Source organism: Ctenopharyngodon idella, chromosome 3 (assembly GCF_019924925.1).
Source record: "Ctenopharyngodon idella isolate HZGC_01 chromosome 3, HZGC01, whole genome shotgun sequence".
Classification (NCBI taxonomy): Eukaryota; Metazoa; Chordata; class Actinopteri; order Cypriniformes; family Xenocyprididae; genus Ctenopharyngodon; species Ctenopharyngodon idella.
In genome coordinates this window covers 55,506,585-55,530,680 of record NC_067222.1, presented here as the reverse complement: position 1 = coordinate 55,530,680, position 24,096 = coordinate 55,506,585, and the positions used below count along the sequence as shown (strand labels likewise).

At 42.3% G+C, this 24,096-nt stretch overlaps 2 protein-coding genes across 4 annotated transcripts in view; both read right to left on the bottom strand.

The window, feature by feature from the left end:
* LOC127508776 (polyunsaturated fatty acid 5-lipoxygenase-like) overlaps positions 1-13,802 on the bottom strand; it is an 86,883-nt gene extending 73,081 nt beyond the window's left edge. Inside the window, exon 1 of the mRNA XM_051887147.1 lies at positions 13,156-13,802. Within this exon, the coding sequence (XP_051743107.1) occupies positions 13,156-13,302 (147 nt within the window). The 5' untranslated portion in view covers positions 13,303-13,802. The remainder of the gene's footprint in view (positions 1-13,155) is intronic.
* The window catches only part of LOC127508751 (NACHT, LRR and PYD domains-containing protein 3-like), a 360,258-nt gene that overhangs the window by 173,436 nt on the left and 162,726 nt on the right, over positions 1-24,096 (bottom strand). The window lies entirely within an intron of this gene.

Sequence of the window (24,096 nt, the reverse complement as noted above, 5' to 3'; positions counted from 1 at the left end):
TGAGCTTGGTAAGCCAGGGCGATGGCATCCACTATCCAGTGGGCCATCCTCTGCTTGAAGACAGCCTTTCCCTTCTGCTGGCCTCCGTAACAGACAAAGAGCTGGACTGAGGTCCTGAAGCTTTGAGTTCTGTCTATGTACAGTCGCAAAGCGCGAACTGGACAGAGCAAAGCCAGGGCTGGGTCTGCCTCCTCCGGGGGCAGCGCTTGCAGGCTCACTACCTGGTCCCTGAAGGGAGTGGTAGGAACCTTGGGCACATAGCCAGGCCGGGGTCTCAGTACCACGTGGCCGTCACCCGGCCCAAACTCTAGGCACGATTCGTAGACCGAAAAAGACTGCAGGTCCCCTACCCTCTTGATAGAGGCCAATGCAACGAGCAGCAAAGTCTTCATAGACAGAATCTTTAAGTCTGCTGATTGCAAGGGCTCAAAGGGAGCAATCTGAAGTGCTCTCAGCACCAGAGCAAGGTCCTAAGAGGGTATGGAGGGAGGACGAGGAGGATTCAACCGCCTCGCCCCCCTAAGGAACCTGACGACCAGGTCGTGCTGACAAACAGACTTGCCATCTATGTGGTCATGATATGCGGAGATAGCAGCAGTATGGACTTAGAGGGTGGAGGGGGACAGCCTACGCTCCAACCCCTGCTGCAAGAAGGAAAGCACGAGACCGATCGAACATCTTCGGGGGTCCTCTCGACGAGAAGAACACCACTCGACGAACAGGTTCCACTTCAAGGCGTAAGCCCGTCTCGTAGACGGTGCCGAAGTGATGGTGTTAAGTACCTCGGGGGGTAAGTCACCTAGAACCTCCGCGTCCCGTCCAGGGACTAGACATGGAGTTTCCAGAGGTCTGGACGCGGGTGCCAGAGAGTGCCCCGTCTCTGAGAAAGAAGGTCCTTCCTCAGAGGAATGGGCCAGGGAGGGGCTGTCGCGAGGAGTGAGAGTTCTGGGAACCAGGTCCGGTTGGGCCAATAGGGCGCAACTAGCAGGACCTGCTCCTCGTCCTCCCTGACTTTGCACAGGGTCTGTGCAAGTAGGCTCACTGGGGGAAACGCATATTTGCGAAGGCCCCGGGGCCAGCTGTGCGCCAGTGCGTCTGTTCCGAGTGTTCCCCCGGACAGGGAGTAAAATAACCGGCAACGGGAGGTTTCTGGTGAGGCAAACAGGTCTACCTGAGCCTCTCCGAACTCTCTCCAAATCTGCTCGTCGGCCACACGGTTGAGCACACCGGGAATATGAATGGCACGAAGCGACCTCAGATGCTTCTGACTCCAGAGGAGGAGATGGCGGGCGAGTTGCGACATGCGACGGGAGCGTAGACCACCTCGACGGTTGATGTACGCAACGGTCGCGGTGTTGTCCGTACGGACCAGTACAGGCTTGCCCCGTAGTGGCCCTTTGAGGCGGCTCAGGGCAAGGCGTACCGCTAGCAGCTCGAGGCAGTTGATGTGCCAATGCAGATGGGGGCCCGTCCACACCCCTGACACTGCATGCCCATTGTACGTGGCACCCCAGCCTGTGGCAGAGGCATCTGTGAATACCACAGCATGCCGGGACACCTGCTCTAGGGGTACTCCAGCCCGAAGAAACAAGGGGTCTGGCCACGGGCTGAAGGTTTGGCAGCACTCCTGAGTGATTACCACCCGGAACGTGCCGCGTTGCCACGCCCATCTCGGGACCCGGCCGTGGAGCCAGTGTTGAAGCGGTCTCATATGAAGCAGACCGAGCGGGGTTACTGCCGCTGCGGCTGCCATATGCCCCAGGAGCCTCTGAAAAAATTTCAGTGGAACCGCTGTCCTGCCGTAACGTATTCAGGCAGTTCAACACCGACTGAGCACGTTCCTCTGTGAGGCGTGCTATCTGTTCGACCGAATCCAACTCCATACCGAGAAAAGAGATCCTCTGCACCGGGGCGAGTTTGCTCTTCTCCCAGTTGACCTGAAGACCCAACTGGCTGAGGTGTCTGAGCACCAAATCCCTGTGTTCGCACAACTGATCCCGGGACTGTGCCAAAATGAGCCAGTCGTCGAGATAGTTGAGGGAGCACCCTGTTCTCTCATGGGAACAAGGGCTCCCTCCACGACCTTCGTGAAGACGCGGGGAGACAGGGCCAGCCCAAAGGGTAGGACTCTGTACTGATATGCTCGACCTTCGAACGCAAAACGCAGGAATGGCCTGTGTCGCGGAAGAATCGAAACATGAAAGTACGCGTCCTTCAGGTCAATCGCTGCAAACCAATCCTGGGGACGGGTGCACTCGAAAATGCGTTTCTGCGTGAGCATTTTGAACGGTAGCTTGTGAAGGCTCCGATTCAGAACTCGCAGATCCAGGATCGGTCGTAACCCACCGCTTTTCTTGGGTACAATGAAGTAGGGACTGTAGAACCCTGACCTCATATCGGCTGGAGGGACCGGCTCTATCGCGTCCTTCGCCAGTAGGACCGCGATCTCCGCACGCAAGACACGGGCATCGACAGCCTTCACTGCAGTGAGGTGGACGCCCCTGAACTTGGGGGGGACGCCGGGCGAACTGAATCGCATAGCCGAGCCCGATGGTCCGAATGAGCCAGCGATACGGACTGGGGAGCGCTAACCAGGCTCGTAGAGACCGTACAAGCGGGATCAAAGGGACCGCAGGCGTACCCGCAGTGAGGCAGCGAGGTGGAACACAGGGACGCAGCTCGGGAGGCTCTCTCTGCAAGGCGGCCCGAAGCGGGGTCAGAGTGTGCTGTGCAACACCTACCTGGTTCCACGGTTGGGCAGGGGGCGCAGGAGAGGCTTTGCTGCCTTCTCGACTGCACGCTGCTGCCCTCTGGCGAAGGAAGAGGGGGATGAGAGTGGTGAGGCTTTTCTCCTCCCACTGCTCTCCGAGCCCCCTTCAGACCCAGAGATGGAGGAACTGCTCTCTTTTTGAAAATTTGGGTACCGCTGGCTGTTGGACCAACGGGAGAACAGAAACCCAACAAACAGGATTTACCACCCGGCCCTCCTCCGGGGGGGAGAGCAGCCCCACCCATCTCTGGGTCACCCGTCTCAGGGGTGATTTTTCACTAACCACTTAAACAGTAGCAGAGACGGGAGGCGTCATCTTCCTGCAGCGGACACAGTAGAGCAGACTGGGCCGGAGTTTTTTTTTTTTTCCTGCAGGGGACGACACCCTTGGCGACGAGCAGACTGAGGGCCCACGAGGAACTCAATGGTTTGTCGGGGGAGGCTCCCCGGTCTGCCACTAACTGAGGAGAACTGCTGGGCTCAGTCCCCGACAGTGTCACCGAAAAGGCCACCTTGTGAGATGGGAGTGTCGAGAAAGCGTTTAGCTTGACGACCTCTTGCACCTCAGCGAGGTAAGCCAGGGGGGCGCTTCTGGACCACTGAGGTGGACATCGTCTGGCCGAAGGCCTGCGCCGTGACTTTGATCACGGTTAGTCAACAAGCGCAGCTCAACCCCGGCTCAGAACTACCCTCATGCATAAAGAGTGCCTTGGCCTCACATGCAGGGTGGGTGTGGTCTGTCGTGTGCTCTTTCTCTCTTTGAAGGTGCTCACTCTTACCAGCCGTAAAAACGGCTTTCAGCGCTCGAAGCGCACCGTACCGGCCGTGAGAACAGCCTTCTGACGCTGTCAAAACAGCTATTTGCTCTATAATGGCAAACGAAACAAAAAACAGAAAATAAAGAGAGGACTTCGACCCCGCTGCTGTGCTGTTCGCCCGCACTCGGAAAAAAAAAAGAGAAGTTCAACCAAAAAGCTTGACTCGTCTTCTAGCAGACACTTGCTTGCAGAGAACAGGAACAAACACCGTTCGGCTCCGAAGTGAAAAGCTGAAGATGCAACGCACCTGCTGCTCGTTATATACCCGCGCTGCGAGGCGAGCAGCTGATGCATATGATTGCATGCCAATATGCATTGGCTCGTTGTAGTTACACTCGAAGTAGATTGGCCTCTCTAGCGAGATTCCTATTCGTCGGTCTGTCCGACGTACGTCGAATGTGACCGACTGAATGGGAACTGTGATGTAAGTTGAATGGAAAACCACTAGCAGCGCTCACGGACTTTTGGAGTACTGCGCATGCGCGTCATTTTGATCTGTAATGGTTGTCAGTCAACCGGGAGTTCTTGAAGTAAAAGGTAAGAGCTATAACTTTATTTTTAATCGTCATTTTTCACATATGAAATGTTAAATGCTACGTCTGGATAACGTACGTGTGGATAAACGTGTGGATAAACGTCTGGATAACGTATGTGTGGATAACATTGATAATAATATTTTAGCTTTATTCCTATTTTGCCCAAAGGAAGCTTTAAGGTGTAAATGTTCATAAGTTGGAGGAAGCATTACAAATCCGTCTCCCTGATTGATGCTTGGCCATTCCTCCGGCCACCTCTGTTGCGCAAGCACCGCATTAACAGCTGACTTTTCTCCGTTTGAAGGACACACCGGCACAAGGGCCATTCCAGCTGAACTAAGGCCTTCACCTCTTAATATGGAAAATAATAATAATAATAAAAAAATAACAAGCCCAAAGATGCATATAAGTGGCCATGGTAACACTGAAAGTGCGCGCTTGGCTTGAAGCAGCTAAACAAATTAACAAATATATTGCATGGTTATACACGCTCGTTTGAGATGTGTTGCATTAATTATTATTAATAGGCCTAGAATTAGTTATTTGTTCTTATGTGCTTGCATTCAATTTGTCTAATGCAATAAATTGAATTATTATATTTAAGCTTTAGTTATATTTGGTCAAACATGTCACTGCATACATTAAGCTATTTATTATAGGTTTTTTTTAGGTGATGTTGCTGGGTAAGTGAATTAAGAACAGTGCTCAGTCATAACAAAATAATTATGTTGTGTGTGTGTGTGAGGCGCCGGCGCGATCACTTAAATTTTCTTATAAAAGCGGAAAAAAATTAAAATACTCAGACATTTATGGTCACATTTATGTAACACATTTCGAATCTGTGAAGGGTTAAATAGGCCTATTATTTTTGTACACTCACAATAAATGAAAAAATTGTCTGTAAAATAAAGAAAACAAAAAGAATTTCCTTTCTGTGGACTTCTCAAACATGAACCGAAACTCAGCATATAGATATAGCTTAGTCTATTACTTGTAGCATTTTGTTCCTTTCATTTTGTTAATATGTTTATTATTTAGGTGAAATAAATTTCGCGCATATGCTATTTATTCCTTTTATAGGATTTAATCCTGTTTTTCTCCATTCAGAAGTGCTGCAGGTGCCTGAAGATGATGATGATGATGAATCCTCATGTTCTGTTGTTTATTCTGCTATTTGTTCATGTAGGCTAAAACTAAAAGCCTGGGATTTTATTAATGGGTCACAGACACGTATCCATTGTAATTTCGTTTAATTCTATATTTATAATTATTTTACCTTCTCGGTTAATGAAAAGATAAAGATCTCGTCGGTTGAAAGCCAGGGGGGAAAACGAAATGACACTGACAAGGCAACATTTCTTGTTTTCGTTTAGTTTAAGTTTTTTAACTAATATTTATTTAACCCTGCCTGGGAAAAACATCCACAGAACTGCAGTACAGTCAATTATCCAGCTGTTTAAGCCATGAATATTTACAAAATATTCACAAACTATTTATTGCCGTCTGGGACACAATCTCAGGCCGGGAATCTCAGACTCATCGAAGCCAAATACAGTTATTGATGCTCGGGAAGATAACAGCAATTTCTAAACGATCAGCATTTCATCTGAAAGAGGGTCACCTGAAAATGTTGTCCAATAGAGGGAGCCACAGGATAAGGAATATTTCAAGCTTATTTTCCTTATTTTTAAGCTTATCTGTTTCCATACTTTTGAATGTATAACCATTAAATTTCTTTAACCATGTTCTGACAATATAGTTTTACTGTATTGACACATGTGGAATGTTTATCCCAAGAATAATTATTTTTATTTATTCTAATATGGTGTCTTAACTAATATGACCGTTTGTTATGTATTTCTTTTTTCCAGTATTATATAGGCTATAGCTTACTATATTATAATTTCTATTAAAATATTACATGATTAAAGTGTTTACTTGATAATAGGCTATTGCTTGCACTCTTAATTAATCTTTTAATTTCGAATTTGGTCTTTTAATTTAACTGTCTTTAATGCATCATGCACTTTTCTTATAAAGGGTTTCTATGGGAGACAAAACTCTGAAACAGCATGTTTTACTTGGATAATGCTGTCATTATCTTAGCAGTAGTGTTTATGACAGGAGAAATGTGTTGATTAGTTGTCTCTGGTTGTCATTTTAGGACATTAAGCCCAGGCATTTTCAAGTTAAGCAATAGCACATCTTTTAATGTCAGTTCATTGATCGGCTAATAGTGTAGGGCATGTTTTCGTCAACATATTTAAACAAAATTAGGAATGGAAAAATATTCAGCGATTTTGAGGTGCTAAAATGTAAAAAAAAAAAAAAATTCTTGTTGCTCAAAACAAAGCAAAAACACGAATGTACAGAACTTCAGACAATTTACAAAATAACAACTGCCAAAAGTTACTTCAGACGTCATAGCGCAGACGTCGCGTAGCTTCTCATGCAGCTTCTCAGGTGAGAAGGGGGGCGACGAAAGTGTCACGCTTCTTATCACACGTCATTGGTCACGGCTTCTGCTCACGGCAAGGTACGCGACGATCATCACGACTGATTGCTTAGTTAGCAAGGTAAATAGATAAACGACACCTCATACGGCGTACACGAACGAACATACACGGCCTGTCACCGTTCTCGTTCTCGAGTCAAGAATCGGTTGCAACGGTTTTCGGATCACCAGTACACAACCGAGAACCGCTTCTTTCGGACATGTTCGATTTGAGAACCGATGAGCTGATGATACTGCGCATGCGTGATTCAGCGTGTGATCTGAAGCAAACAGTAATGACTGTCATAGCACCGGTTAACTAGGACAACTGATGCTATGAGAGGACTCGAATGAGGGGCCAATCTGGCGAAATGTAAGTTTATTTAATTACAAATAAATCGTAATGTAAGAGGATCATGGTTTCTGTGCTGATGAAGACTCATTTATTCACCTTATAACTGTAAAACTTCGTTTGCACATCATTGCCTGTATATGTGTTTGGATGCTTTAGATGCAAAACTAAATTGTAAGAAACATTTCAGATTATAATGATGTTTTAGTTGACTGATGTTATGATTACTGACTTTATATATTTGAATGTGTTGAGTGTTTTTTCATCCCGGCCCGCGATAGATGACGTCATCATGAATGACGTCATTACGTCGTAGTGTAAAAGAACCGTTGAACCATTTTTTTCAACCGGTTTATTGGATCGAACTGTCCGAAAGAACCAGTTTGCGGAAAAGAACCGAACTTCCCATCACTAGCTGAGAGGAGCAGCGAATTCAGTTGAGGCTGTGCGCTCTGTCAGAGAACAAATAAAATAGATGCTATTGCTTCTAACCTGAGTGATCATTTTATGTGTATTATATATATAGCCAAAATCACAGCAAATGTCTTTATATTATGTGTATGATGATTTTGTCAGACAACGTCTCTATTATAAATCAGGATTTTAGCGCTGGTTTAACATGTCAGGGCTCGACATTAACACTTGTCAAATAGTCCGGGTTAAATGGATTTTTTGAAGGGGCAAGTGAAAGAGAATTTGACTTGCCCGGCTTGACAAGGAGCCTGATTCAAAATGGAGTTTTTATAACTTGATACAGTTAAGCAAAATCACACGACCAATGCTGTTTTCCTAAATACAATCACGATTGAAAACGTGACACTGATTTCATTACTGAATGATTCAGCGTTTTGAACGAATCAGTTCAAAGATTCAGTGACCTATTCATAAACAACTGCCTCATTCTTGAATGAATCAGCCATTGTAACGAATCGTTTGAACGAATGACTCAATGACTTACTTATTAAGACGGTCACTTGCCGCCACCTACTGGTGGTTTAGTTTCATTTTTAAAAGTATTATTTCCCCCCCAACATTTCTTATTGAATTTTCAAAAAATATTTAATACAATCCCATAACATTATTTAATAGTTTTTTTTTTTTTTTTTAATGTTGTAAATAATTTAATTTGATTGGAAACAACCCCCTAGTGTCTTATTCTAAATGAATTTATTGATCAAATTTAAGAATTTAAAATGAAAGATGAATCATTTTACATGAATTATACAACATGAATTTAAAGATGTCAGATGATGATAATCATACAGCAGATTTAAATATGTCAAAGCTGTAATATTCTGAAAGGATATTGCTTCAGAATTTATATTTACACCAAGCAACTGTTTTACTCGTACAAGTGAATGACCAATTTACTTGTCCGAAGGACAAGCACATGACAAGGCTATGTCGAGGCCTGCATGTAGTCTTAATAGGCCGTGTTTCAGTCACCATTTCATACTGTCTGACAACAAAAACAGAAAAATATATAGATGAAACAATTGTATTGGGAATTTGGCTGTGTTAAAATATATTATGTGTGCAAAAGTGTAGCTGCAGAGAAGCAAACAAATGTAAAGGGCTGACACTTGGCAGAATGCGAATGCAACAATGACATGATGAATATTCTAATTGCAGTATTATGTTTATTTATCGACATTTATCGCCATATACACACACACACACATATATATATAGCATTAAAAAATTAAAAAATTGCATTAAAAAGCATTAAATTAGATTTGATGAAACCTGTAGAAACCCTGGTGAGAATGATGAGACACTTTAAGAAGTAGAATAATTTTTTTAAATGATTTAATTATTTTATTTGTTTAATTTATGAATTGATATGTTCTCTGCACTTGTGTTAATATCTGTTTCTGTCTGTCTGGAACAGGTGCGGGTCCAAACCCATCTGTCAAGACGCTTGTCCACTTACTGTCCGCCCCACCAGCCCAACGATTGTGCTGGAGAGCCTCTGACCACAAGTCATAGGTACAGGATAATGTTCATAGTCAAGTCATCTTCATTTCTGTAGCACTTTATACAAAACAGCTGCACAGTAATAAACATGAAAGTAACAGAATTCAAAATTCAAAAGTTGAATTTAAATATAAAGGCCAAACTACAGATTTTTTTTTTTTTTTTTTTTTGGCTAAGAAAAATAAAATTTTTGTTTCTGATAATACTAGAAAAAGTGATACTTCACCCAAAAATGAAAATACTCTCAGAATATGACTTTCTTTCAAATGATGATTTTTGGAAAATAATCCATCTCTATGAGTGCAAGTGTACCACCAAAAACCACACAGAGTAAAAAACAACAGTAGTCAACATGACCCTAAGTTGAAGTGAAACAATAGGTGTGTGTTAGAAAAGTACTAATATTTTAAAGTCTGTGCTTCCAAATGACTCCTCAAGCTTTAAAACACACATCACAAATTACAACATGCTGACTTTGAGCCCATATTGGACAGTTGGCAAGTCTGTAGTGTAACAAATTTAACATAATAGTATTTTCCTCAAACTCACCTATTGTTTCACTTCAGAAGACATTGATTCATCAACTGAGGTCATGTGGATTACCATCATGTTCACTTTGATTTGGTTTTTGACCATCTTGTGTGAAACAGAGATGGATTATTTTTTTAAAAATCTCTGTTTCTATTCCACAGAAAAAGAGGATGTCATAATCATCTGGAACAGCATGAAGGTTAGTAAATGATGAGATAATTTCTGTTTTTGGGTGGATTATCCCTTTGAGTTAAATTATCTTAAATGAATGTGCCTTTGTGATATTCCACTATCCCTTCATTTGTAAAAGTGAAAATGCAATGCAGAAATGTAAAGAAAGGCTAATACGACCTCTCCTCAATCATCAGTTTCTTTACTGTACTGTCCAAAAATATGTCCATTAAATATCTTTAAAATCCACTATACCTGTAATTGTTTTAGTTCCAGTGTAAACAAAAATATCAGGAAATCCAAAACTAGTTAGAAGACAAAGTGCATGCCCTCTGTACCTGTACAGATGTTCAGTTATTGTGTTTTGTCTTTTGTAGGAGCAAAGAGCAAAACTGACAATGGTAGAGACAGAAGAAGTGCCCTTAACGAGGAAACCATGGCAGCCATATATACGGTAAGTCAATACTTGGTGAAGGGAAAATTTACTAGAAACATTTAGTTAAAAAAATAACTGATTTTTGTCTCACAGTCAAGAAGAGATTTCCAAATGTGTCCAAAGAGGCTTTGAACTGGGGAAACTGAGACTTCTTGAAAGCAAAAAAGTTATATTTGTTTGAATATTGTAATATTGTAATTTTTTGAACATTGTAAAGTATGTTCCTTGCTGATTTTTATTCAAATGTGACATGTGAATGTATTTTCTTGGGTTGAAATATATGTAGGGCAAAATATATTTTTAAATGCTTTTCAAAAATATATTTTTAGAAAATATATTTATGTAAATATATTTTAGCGAATATATTTTTTAGCCATTTTTTGTATATTTTTTTACCATATGGGTGTTTCTAGTACATAGTAAAGCATATGCAGTATACAAATTAATATCATACAGAATATGGGGAGATTTGACCAATCATATGAACGGGGCGTTTTGGTGCTGCATACAAACATGTGCCATAAACCACCACGCACAAACTCAAAAAGGAGATATCAAGCTGAAACCTCGTTCTCTGTTTGTTAAAGCAAAACTAAGCATCGACAATTTTTTGTTTGTGAGATAAAGAAGAATAATTTAGTGATCGGAAATAACTTGTAGACTACAACTTACCTCCAAATAGCAGGACTTTTTCTCCATTTTTTTCCGGGATCACATAGGCCATTTTATTCCTAGCCGGTTGTCGTCGCCATCAAGGTCAGTCTGCGATGTCACTTGATTGAACTGGTCCGAATTCCCAAGATTGAGCGATGTATTGCGCTTTCAGTGTTTCATTAAATAAATAATGCATCGCGACATTATACTTCACCTGCAAGCCTCCCGTGAGTGAGCGAGGGAGATTTAGACTAGTACTGTGACGTCAGCAGCTCTGATTGGCTGAAGGCAGTGAACAGCAAAATCTGACCAAGTTGAAGAGACATTTGAATTCCGATAAACCACTCAACTCGTATTTTCTTGCATGCACTTGTGCTGCTGGTTTGTTGTTTATCATAGATGTGTGTGTACGATTGTAACATGATTCTTTTCTGCCAGTGTAAATTTATTAAACACATTTACACTTATTTGCAAATTGAAGGCTACACTGCATATTAGGGCTGGGCGATAAAACGATAACGATATATATCGCGATAGACACGTGATCGATATCAATAAAAAATGTGTTCGATAAAACATTCGATATTTTTTATTCTTCGTCGGAAGAAAACAGAGGTTGCGAAGCAAGTTTGGTTGCATTAACAAAGGCACTCGCTCTCTGGTAACCTAGCAACGTAGGGAGTGACACGCTAACAGCCAATCATGTAACAGTATTAGTTTGGTTGCGCCATATCGTTGTCTCGTGCTGGTCTGCTGGATTCCTCTTCAGTAACCGGCAACTAATAAGCAGAAAATGAGCGCCGCAGCGAGCGAGGAAATTGTAAATAAAAGAGGAAAAGTCAGCTCGCCAGTTTGGCAGTTTTTTGGATATTATAAGTCTGACCGTATTCAGACCAATGTCGTCTGCAAATTATGCAAGACCCGTCGTCCCCGCCAAGACTGGTAATACCACGAACTTGATGTACCACCTTAGCCGCGCTCACCCTTTGGAGCACAGCCGTATTCAACCAACAACATCTGTAGCTGTAGCTGTAGTTTTCCATGGTTGTTGACATTTCTGTCTTAATAACTGAGGGGATTATGATCAGAGGAAGGTTAAGTTTAAAATAAAAATGTTTAAATGTAATATATTTTTCTCCTGGTCCTTATTTTAAATAGGTCATAAAAAATATCAATAATTATCGATATCGACCGATATGAAACACTGATATCGTGATACAGTTTTCAGCCATATCGCCCAGCCCTACTGCATATTTTTAAAAATGGGCTTTTAACACATCACTCATACATTTTAACACTTTCTGAAAGAAATATGTACAAGTAATGAAATGAATTCCAAGCATGAATAAGTAAACTTAAAAATTATACTAAAATTTAAATTTAAATACACTACAACTTCAGGATATTAAATAATGTATTTTTTAAATATGCTTTCAGTGCATTGTTACAATTACTATTTTGGACATACAGTTTAAAATATACCTAAAATATAATTTAAAGTAGTGTTCAAATAAATACACTTTTAAAAAAAATGCACAGAATGTTAATTTTAAGTATATTTTTCTAAAATATATTTTTAGAAAATATACTGGATTACAATTATTTTGAAGTATGTTAAAAGTTGTATTGTGAAAATAGGTAAAAGTATGAGGCTAATATACTTTTTGTCTATTTAAAGATGGTACACTTTTTGTTAGTATATTAGCAATGTACTATTGAAAAGGGAATATATTTGAAATACAATAAAGTATACTTTTTTTTCACCAGGTCAATTCTATGGTTCTCATTTGTAAGTCGCTTTGGAGAAAAGCCGTCTGCTAAATGATTAAATGTAAATGTAAGCAAGTCAGTGTATTCAATAGGTTGCTTCAGAGGCATAAGGTGTAGTTAGTATTACATACAACAATGCATTGACATAAAAAAGGAACTTTACTTTTGAGACTTACTTTTAAAAGCAAGTACTTATGTACTTTTACTTAACAGCCCAACTTGATGGGTTAGATTAGCCCAACATGCCTTCTGTCCTATATTTACCCAGCCGTTGGGTACCTGGTTTTTAATTCAGTGTTCTTTAGAACTTGGGATATGCACAAAGATTTACTCACACTGCAAATAATTTTATCAATTATTTTATTTTTTAAATTAAAATCAGCCTTAAGTAGATTTTTATCTTATATCAGCCTTATATTTTTTAATTACAATATAAATAGTTTTGGTCTCAAACACTTATGTTTGGTTGAACAAAAAAAGATGCAATTGTAACTCTATAGTCACATAATCAATTTGGGTGTGCATTATTTTTCTGTCTAAATATAATTCCAAAATAATTCCTGTTTCAATTATTCTTTACTTAATAACCAAATATATTTGATTTAGATAGATTTAAAAAGTAAACAAATAACTGAAAAGGTCTTACCTCTCCAAAACGATCAAAAAAGGATTTGTCAAGCAGAGTTTTGTCACTGCTTCTCTCTGTTCCAACTAATGTCACGTAAATGCTGTTTATTGTCCCAGCAAATAACTGATGATGGCCAGTTGCAACAGACACCTTGTACTCAAACATCTTTCTGATCTCTTCTGAGGGCAGCTACACTCTCTGAAATAACTCTTTGTCTTAAGCAACTTTATATGAAACACACTTCCTGCTTTGTTTCTCTTTCTCAGTGTTAGACAACTTACGTAGGCAGATGTAAAGGGTTTTTTTTTTTTTTCCATTTGTGATACTGTAGCAGAGATCATTATTTATCGATGTTTATCATTATTTATCGATGTTTAAGTTTCCTAATTTACATTTGTTAAATGAACAAGATTTTTATTTTTTTATACCTTTCATCAATGAATTATTTGTAGTTACCACTTGTTAATTTAACATTGATTAATTGTTCAAGTGAAAACTTTTTTATGTTGAGTGTATTGATTTTCCTTATGTTAAACCAGCATTTATTTGATGTTAATTTAAATAATTAAATGCGACAGAATAATTAAGGGATATAATAAAGGGAGCTGCTTTCCGGTGTTGTGTAAAATTCGGTTTCTGTGAAAAACTGTTCCAGTGGGTGGAGTATACGTGAATATTCATGATATTTCCCCTGTTGTGGGCGTGGCCTTGAGACAACACGCAGACGAATGGAACTGAAAATATTAGTGCTCAAATCAAACTTGTTTAATGGATTATTTCGAAACGGTAATGAAGATTCAGTGTTAAGCAGTAACTGCAACAGTTGACATTTTCAAAACAATGAATATATTGTGTAATATGATAAATCGCCTGTGCTGTTTTGCCTGATTGATTACAAACATTCGGATTTAGGTATAAGGACACAGCAGAGCAAACAATGAGCGAATAACCTATTCTAATCTGGGATAGTACAGTTTATCAATTGTGCCCTATTAAAATGTTTATAAGCCTGTTGTGAGTCATCCTTAATTTCTTGTTTATTTCAAATATAACCAGTGTTTCTGTTAACTACATAAACTAGCCTACATACCTGAGGAGAATGTTTTATTAATCTTGCAGTCATCATAAACATTGCAATTTGTACTTTATTAAGTTGGTTTGAAAAAGCCAACTTATTGTAATGCTATTTAAACTTATTAATGGTGCTTGCCAAAGGCAAAGCATCATTATTGTTCTCCTGCATACTTATTAATGTAAGAACATGCTAAGAACTCTATAAAAACACCATAGTAACCATCTGTGACAACTACCAACCACCTAGTAACATCATAGCAACCACCTAGGTTACCATAGCAACTGCCTAGCAACCACTCATAACACCCTAGCAACCGCCTAGCAACACCTTAGCAACTGCCCCAAGTACCTTACCAACTGCCTAGCAACCGCCTAGCAACCACCCAGAACACCCTAGCAACCGCCTAGCAACACCTTAGCAACCACCCCAAGTACCTTAGCAACTGCCTAGCAACCACCCAGGTTACCATAGCAACCGCCTAGCAACACCTTAGCAACCACCCCAAGTACCTTAGCAACAGCCTAGCAACACCCTAGCATCCACCCAGGTTACCATAGCAACCGCCTAGCAACCACCCAGGTTACCATAGCAACTGCCTAGCAACCACCCAGAACACCTTAGCAATTGCCTAGAAACACCCTAGCAACCGAGTGCCGAGTTTTGCCACTGCAAGCACCATTCACATTTTCTTCAGGAAATGTATATTCTAGTTAATGGTGCTTGCCAAAGGCAAAGCATCATTATTGTTCTCCTGCATACTTATTATTCTTCTTCTTCCACTAAAATTTCTGCGCGCTACTCCTCCCGCAGCATTTGTCATAGACCCATGAATGAGGTGTCAAATTGACCGGCTTATTGAGGAGAGGTGTGCTATGACTTTTATAAGTGATCAGGTGTACGATGTTCACCCGGCGGGCGAAAAATCGGCCGAAAAATCCCATAGACTTAACATTGCGACGAACTTTGAGGAGTCATAGCTCCTAACGAGGATTTCGTAGAAACATGTGGGTTACCACGTTTGAAGAGGCTGACAGTCTCTGTCAGACCATACCTCAAAATGGGGTGTAAGTTGTACCCCTGGGGCGCAAGAGCTGCCCAAAGTTGCCCCATAGACTTACTATGGTGAAGCCGTGCCCATGAAACAGTGTGTTTTTCCTACTATGGTAAATTACATAGGGATTTTGTATTGAACATCACTCTGGATCACAGTGTCATAGAGACAAGGGGGTGGGCTCATTTTACTCAGGCAACCAATCAGTCTCTCAGGATCATTGTGAAGCCATCAAGCCACGCCCTAGCAACCATATAGAGCACCATAGCAACAAGTTCCATAGACTTCCACTGAAAAAGATCAAAGGAATATCTTTGGATGGAAGTGTCATAGAAACATGAGGGTGGGCTCATTTAACTCGGTGCAGCATACGGCCAGTCACGAATCACCTTCAAGACTTCATAGCCACGCCCTAGCAACTATTTAGAGCACCCTAGCAACCCAAAGCATAGAGGGATATCTTCAAATCTGAATATCATAGAGGCATGGTGGTTGGTTTATATCATTCATACTAGCAAGCAGCTTTGGAGTATCATCATTGGCAGCTGCTAAGCCACTCCCTAGCAACCAAATAGAGTACCCTAGCAACCATTTTGCAAGGCCTATTTCTCTGTATCAGAACATCGTAGAGACATGGGGGTTGGTTTATACTAGCAAGCAGCCTTTAGAGTATCATCATTGGTAGCTGCCAAGCCACTCCCTAGCAACCAAATAGAGTACCCTAGCAACCATTTTGCAAGGCCTATTTCTCTGTATCAGAACATCGTAGAGACATGGGGGTTGGTTTATATTGGCAAGCAGCCTTTAGAGTATCATCATTGGTAGCTGCCAAGCCACTCCCTAGCAACCAAATAGAGTACCCTAGCAACCATTTTGCAAGGCCTATTTCTCTGTATCAGAACATCGTAGAGACATGGCGGTCGGTTCTTTTTTACTCATGCTAGCAAACTGGACTTGCAACATGCTACACATGCTAGCAGTGAATAGCTACATGCTAATAGCAATTATATTGGGTTTATACATGACACAAACAAGTAAAAATGTGTTAGCATCATGCTAGTAGCATGCTAATCATGTTAGCATCTTGCCAAAATCACGTTAGCAACATGTTAATCGTGTTAGCACCATGCTAGCAACATGCTCATCGTGTTAGCATCATGCTAGCAACATGCTAATTGTGTTAGCATCATGCTAGCAACATGCTAATCGTGTTACCATCATGCTAGCAACATGCTAATAATGTTAGCATCTTGTGAAAAACATGCTAGCAACATGTTAATCATGTTAGCATCTTGTTAAAACATGTTAGCAACATGGTAATCAAGGTTAGCAACATGCTAATCATGTTAGCATCTTGCTAAAAACATGCTAGCAACATGCTAATCATGTTAGCTTCATGCTAATCAAGAGTGCCGAATTTTGCCACTGCAAGCACCATTCACATTTTCTTCAGGAAATGTACATTCTAGTTATTCTTCTTCTGACCCTAAAATTATCAACTCTAACTCCTCCTAGAGTTTTAACTCTACAAACTCCAAACTCAGACTAGACCTTCAGACTGTTCTGAAGTTAGTTGCTATATCTTTTCTAACTGCTCGGACTTACGGTTTTCCTAAAAATGACTGTTAAAACCCGGAAAAATCCCATTGACTTTCATTGACGAAATGTTCAAATGAGCCAAGACTGTTCAAACTCCAACTGTCAAAATTCAAATTTAAACTATGGAAGCCCATTAGACTCAAAAACTCAATTAGACTCAAGTGCCATTCTTTGTACTATTTCTAATCCATTGAAACTCATTGAAACTCATAAACTCATCTATCTATCTATCTATCTATCTATCAAACCATATCTATCTATCTATCAATCAAACTATATCTATCTATCTATCAAACATCTATCTATCTATCTATCACTTCTCATCTATCTATCTATCTATCTATCACTTCTCATCTATCTCTCTTCTCATCTATCACTTCTCATCTATCTATCTATCTATCCTCATTCAAACTCAAACTCATCTATCTATCTATCATCTATCTATCACTTTTCATCTATCTATCTATCTATCTATCTCTCTTCTCATCTATCACTTCTCATCTATCTATCTATCTATCTATCTATCTATCTATCTATCTGTCTGTCTGTCTATCTCAAAACTACTAAACTAAAACCAAACTTTCAAACTGAAAACTTTTAAACTTTAAACTTTATAAACTACTTTAAACTTTGTGGACCAACTTTTTCAAGCCAACTTAAAGTTTGTCTCGATGAACTTTTTTATCTAGTTATTCTTCTTTTTCTTAGACTAAAATTTCCAATTTTAACTCTTCCTAGAGATTTAACTCTTCAAACTCCAAACTCGGGTCAGACCTTCAGACTGTTCTGACTTGGTGTGCTATATCTTTTCTAACTGATCCGACTTACGGATTTCCTAAAAATGACTATTAAAACTCGGAAAAATCCCATTGACTTTCATTGAGGGAATGTTCAAATGAGCCAAGACTCAAAATTCAAACTACGGAAGCCCATTAGACTCAATTAAACTGCCATTCTATGTACTATTCCTAATCCATTGAAACTCATTCAAACTCATAAACTCATCTATGTATCTATCTATCTATCAAACTAAATCTATCTATTATCTATCTAAATCTATCTATTTATCAAACTAAATCTATCTATCTATCTATCTATCAAACTAAATCTATCTATCAAACTAAATCTATCTATTTATCTATCCATCTATCTATTTATCTATCTATCTAACTCTATCTATCATACTATATCTATCAAACTAAATCTATCTATCTATCATACTAAATCTATCTATCAAACTAAATATATCTAACTATCTAACTCTATCTATCTATCATACTAAATCTATCTATCGATGTATCGATCTATCAAACTAAATCTATCTATATCTATCAAACTAAATCTATCTATCAAACTAAATCTATCTATATCTATCAAACTAAATCTATATCTATATCTATCAAACTAAATCTAACTAAATCTATATCTATCAAATTAAATCTATCTATCGATCTATCAAACTAAATCTAACTAAATCTATATCTATCTATCAAACTAAATCTATCTATCGATCTATCAAACTAAATCTATCAAACTAAATCTATCTATATCTATCTATCCATCATCTATCTATCTATCTATCAACTCTCATAGCAACCACCCAGAACAACCTAGCAACCACATAGCAACCACCCTGAACACCATGGCAACCGCCTAGCAACCACACAAATCACCCTGGCAACATCCTAGCAACCACCCCGAGTACCATAGCAACCGCATAGCAACACCTTAGCAACCACTCAGAATACCCTAGCAACCGCATAGCAACACCCTAGCAACCACCCCAAGTACCCTAGCAACCGCATAGCAACACCTTAGTAACCACCCCGAGTACCTTAGCAACCGCATAGCAACACCTTAGCAACCGCATAGCAACACCTTAGCAACCACTCCGAGTACCCTAGCAACTGCATAGCAATGCCTTAGCAACTATCCTGAGTACCTTAGCAACCGCATAGCAAAACCCTAGCAACCACCTTGAGTACCCTGACTTTATCTATCTATCTATCTATCTATCAAAACTACTAAACTAAAACTTAAACTTTCAAACTGAAAACTTTTAAAACTACTTCAAACTTTCTGGACTGACTTTTTCAAGCTAACTTAAAGTTTGTCTCGACAAATTTTTTATCTAGTTATATAATACAGTTCATAAACCTTTAAAGCATTGTTCTGATGGCCCAGGCTTTCTTATATAGGGCAGCAGTTACCACAAGAATATTATTCTATTGTTTTTCAGAAGCTTCATTTTGCTTTTGTGATGCATATCATCATCATGTAATGTTACTGTCTGTTTCAGACTGGATGTGAGTGCTGAAGTCACTTCCCAAAGTTTTGTATGTCTGCGCCAAACATTTTACGGAGTTTCCTCAACTTGGGCCAATACAGTGCTGGCCTTTCTGAACGTCTAAAAATATAGTCCGGATCAGTACCAACTCTTCTTGGCGCAGCTACAAACCTCGGACAAGTAAGTCAAGTAACACTACACAATTCTTTTGCTTTACTGTATATGGTTACCTAGCTTGTTATCCTTAGAATGTAGCTGTAACATTAGCTCTGCCGCTAACAGCCCAGTTACTGTTGCTAATGTAAAGGTAGATAGCATCAAGCATTATAATCTGTAATGCGAGTATTGTACATTTTAGAGCGGATGCGCAGGACCACACAAGCTGGAATAATGACCTGGATTCTGCATTCCAGGAGGCCCCAGCACCAGCTCACAAATGAACGATAGGAGAGATACCTGTAGCGACTGAACAATTGATTCTGTTATTCAGTCTTGCAGAGATTTAACATTGGTTTGTATTATTGTTATTTAAATACATATTCCTAAGCTCCTATGGATCATCTTCAATGCTTGTTTTGTAACATTTTTCAAGTTTTTGTTTTCTTTCTGATGTAAATAATTCTTGACACTGTCTACTATTGAATGAAAATTAGACACAAGGTTTGTTGGTGGAATAAACAGTCAAGACTCAAGACAAGTCTTTTTCTTATTTTAATAATTTCTGTAACAAAGCACAACTTACTGGTGTATTCCTCTCAAACGTAGAGGACCATAGTCAGCTCTGTATATTTGGCCGGCATTCTGCAGAGAGTAGACATTGAGGCAGACAGGATACAATCCAGGATAGTCAACCATACATGTGAGCTGTTCTTCGACCTCCCGTAGTCTTCTAGTAACCTAATTAGAATTACAAATGGTAAGTGTCAATTTTAGGCACAATAAGTTATCAAATGAAGAGACAAAGTAGTTTCCAATTTCAGTGGTGAGAATGGTAGCACATTTTCCACAACGGCACCTATCCAAAAAGGTAAATGTAATAATGGCAGAGGTCTGACTTATATAGTGGCGCTGGTTAGTGTCTAATATATATATATATATATATATATATATATATATAAAATATAATATACATACATACATACATTTACACATACATACACTTTAATGGCAACTAATAGGTCCTTTTCATTGCCATTAAAGTGAAATAACTGAACATAAACATACAAGCTTGATAAAAATGCTCATTTTAGAAGAAAATTTCAGACGGCACTTAGAGGCTTTTGCATCTTAAGTCTTCATACACAAACACACACACACACACACACACATATATATATATGATAGCAAATCTGAGCAACATGAAAAGCCAACAACGTAGGCTAGCATTAGCTACATGATAATACATTTTCAATTAAAATTTAATGATAATTAATTTTAAACTAATCACTCTGAGACGTCCTGCTGTAGCCGCTGAGTTGCAACTTCTTCATCCGGTGCTTCTCCATCCGGATCGGATTCTGGGTCGAACTGAAACGCTTGAACGCCAGGCTGCCAAGTCTTCTAAAAAGAAGAAGGCTAAGAAGCGGAAGTGATGGAGACTGCTCTGCAGGAGATGGTGACCGCGCTGCTCCTTCCCCCGGGACAGGGCCCGGGGGAGAATCATGTGTTTTCTTTTCTTTCTGTTCCGCCGCTGGCCCCAGGGTCAGCGGTACCCACAGTTTCAATAAAAGACAGATTTCCAACACCTCTGGGTCATATAAGAAGGTCTGTGCTGAGGGTGAGCAAAGCTCCGCTTTCTCAGTCTCAGCTACTCCTTCCTTCGCCACAGGCAGGGTCTTTGCGCCCCGGGGATGCACAGCCTCCCCACGCCACCCTGCCCACTCTGAGCTACGTGAGTGGACCCCACTCACGGCCTCGACTTCGGGACGCACTGCCTCCCGAGTTGGGCCACAGTGCTCCATGCTGCCCCCCCCGTGGGTACTTCTGCTGCCCAGATGGTTCCACTCGTACAGTGCTTGGGGGCGTGGCTCATTCGGACAGTCAGACTCGGCTACGTGATTCAGTTCGCCAGGCGTCCCCCCAGGTTCAGCGGTGTTCTGTTCACTTTGGCGACAGGTCCAAACGCCCCTGTCCTGCGGACGGAGATTGCGGTTCTTTTGGCGAAGGACGCAATAGAGCCTGTCCCTCTAGCCGAGATTAAGTCTGGGTTTTCCAGCCCATACTTCATAGTACCCAAGAAAGGTGGGGGGTTACGGCCAATCCTGAATCTGCGTGTCTTGAACCGGGGCCTTTCACAAGCTCTCGTTCAAGATGCTCACGCTGAAACGCATCCTTACATTCGTTTGCGCCCAGGATTGGTTTGCAGCGATCGATCTGAAGGACGCGTACTTTCATGTCTCGATCCTTCCTCGACACAGACCGTTCCTGCGGTTTGCGTTCGAGGGGCGGGCATATCAGTACAAGGTCCTACCCTTCAGGTTGTCCCTGTCTCCTCGCGTCTTTACCAAAGTCGCAGAGGGGGCCCTTGCCCCGCTCAGGGAAGTGGGCGTTTGCATTCTCAACTACCTCGACGACTGGCTCATTCTGGCCCAGTCGCGAGAGCAGTTGTGCGAACATAGGGACCTGGTGCTCAGTCACCTCAGCCAGTTGGGGCTTCGGGTCAACTGGGAAAAGAGCAAGCTTTGCCCCGTGCAGAGCATCTCTTTTCTCGGTGTGGAGCTGGACTCGGTCAACATGACAGCACGTCTCACCAACGAGCGTGCACAGTCGGTGCTGAACTGCCTGATTTCGTTCTCGCGGAAAACAGCGGTCCCACTGAAACAATTTCAGAGGCTCCTGGGGCATGGGGCATATGGCATCCGCAGCCGCGGTCACACCGCTCGGATTGCTTCATATGAGACCGCTTCAGCACTGGCTTCACGACCGAGTCCCGAGGTGGGCATGGCACCTTGGCTCACTCTCTGTGGTCATCACACCGAGTTGTCGCCGCACATTCAGCCCGTGGTCGGACCTTGCTTTTCTACGGGCCGGGGTGACCCTAGTACAAGTGTCCAGGCATCTTGTTGTTACAACAGATGCCTCCACCACTGGCTGGAGTGCCATATGCAGTGGTCAGTCGGCACCCTCGGCACGAATGCACTGGCACACAGCTGGCCCCGGGGCCTACGCAAGTATGCGTTTCCCCCAGTGAGCCTTCTTGCACAGACACTCTGTAAGGTCAAGGAGGACGAGGAGCAGGTCTTGCTAGTTGCGCCGTACTGGCCCAACCGGACCTGGTTCCCAGAACTCATGCTCCTCGCGACAGCCCACCCCTGGCGCATCCCCTTGAGGAAGGACCTCCTTTCTCAGGGGCAGGGCACCATATGGCACCCACGTCCTGACTTGTGGAACCTCCACGTCTGGTTCCTGGACGGGACGCGGCAGACTTAAGTGGCCTACCGTCCGCGGTGGTCGACACCATCACTTTGGCTAGAGCCCCCTCTACGAGGCGCGCTTATGCCATGAAGTGGAGTCTGTTCGTTGAGTGGTGTTCTTCCCACCGGGAAGACCCCCGGAAATGCCCGATCAGTGCCGTGCTTTCCTTCTTTCCTGCTGTGATTCCCCTGCCTTCCATCACGATGTGCTCGATGGCAAGTCACTAGGAAAGCACGACCTGATCATCAGGTTCCTCAGAGGCGCCGGGAGGTTAAATCCCCCTAGGCCTTGCCTCATTCCCTCTTGGGATCTCTCTGTCACCCTCACGGGCCTGCGGAGAGCTCCCTTCGAGCCCCTTGAGTCAGCTGAGCTGAAACATCTGTCTTTGAAGACAGTGCTCCTGACCGCGCTCGCCTCCTTCAAGAGGTTTGGGGACCTGCAGGCATTTTCGGTCAGCGATTCGTGCCTGGAATTCGGGCCGGACTTCTCTAATGTTATCCTGAGATCCCGGCCTGGATATGTGCCCAAAGTTCCCACCACTACCTTCCGGGACCAGGTGGTGAACTTGCAAGCGCTGCCCCCGGAGGAGGCAGACCCAGCCCTTGCGTTGCTGTGTCCCGTTCATGCCCTGTGCGTTAACGTGGACCACACGCAGAGCTTCAGGAGCTCTGAGCAGCTCTTTGTCTGTTTTGGAGGTCAGCAGAAGGGAAAGGCTGTCTCCAAACAGAGGTTGGCCCACTGGATAGTGGATGCCATCACCTTGGCGTACCAGTCCCAAGGCGAGCCGTGCCCCCTTGGGTTGCGAGCTCACTCCACTCGGGGTGTTGCTTCTATTACAATCTCTGAGTGGCACCGGTGTCCACCCGTGTGCTGTCTACTCGTAGGTAGCCACGGGTGTTCGCTTGCTGTGCCATTTCCCTCGGATGAGGGAATGCGAGCACTTTTCCCACTCCTCAGTTCAGTTCCCCACAACGGTGAACCCTGAGGAGTTCCTCCTGCATCCTGCGGCAGCCAGGCGCGGCGGAGGCGTCCGGCGCTAGGTCCAGTACTCGTGTGTATGCCCGATTGGTCTACCCTTGTACTGGGCTAGATGCCCATATGCTGTGATTCCCCGCAGGTAATCCCATATGTGTTTGTCCACGGTACGGTTTCCTTGACGGTAAACCCGTGTTTTTCCCTGGGCGGCTTCGCTCTGCCATTTCTCTGACTGCTAGTGTGTTCCTCCCGGAAGGTAGGACCTACATCAGAGATCTTCCATATGCGTTACTGTCCTCAGGCCAGTCCATATGTGTTTTCCACACATTACCTCCCTTCAGGCAGGGTGTGGTCTCCATAGCTTTCCCCTTCTCGGGGAACGCTTTCCTGGCATTTTGGTCATGGCTGAGAAAACGTGGGAATTGAGTTCCGAAGCACTCTTCCCCGGGGGTAAGGAACAGCAGCTTCGACCTTCTCCATTGTATCACCCTGTCCTCTCCATCCCACTGGTATGGAAGACATTCCTGGGCTTACTCTGGGCGCTGGAGGGTTACGAGG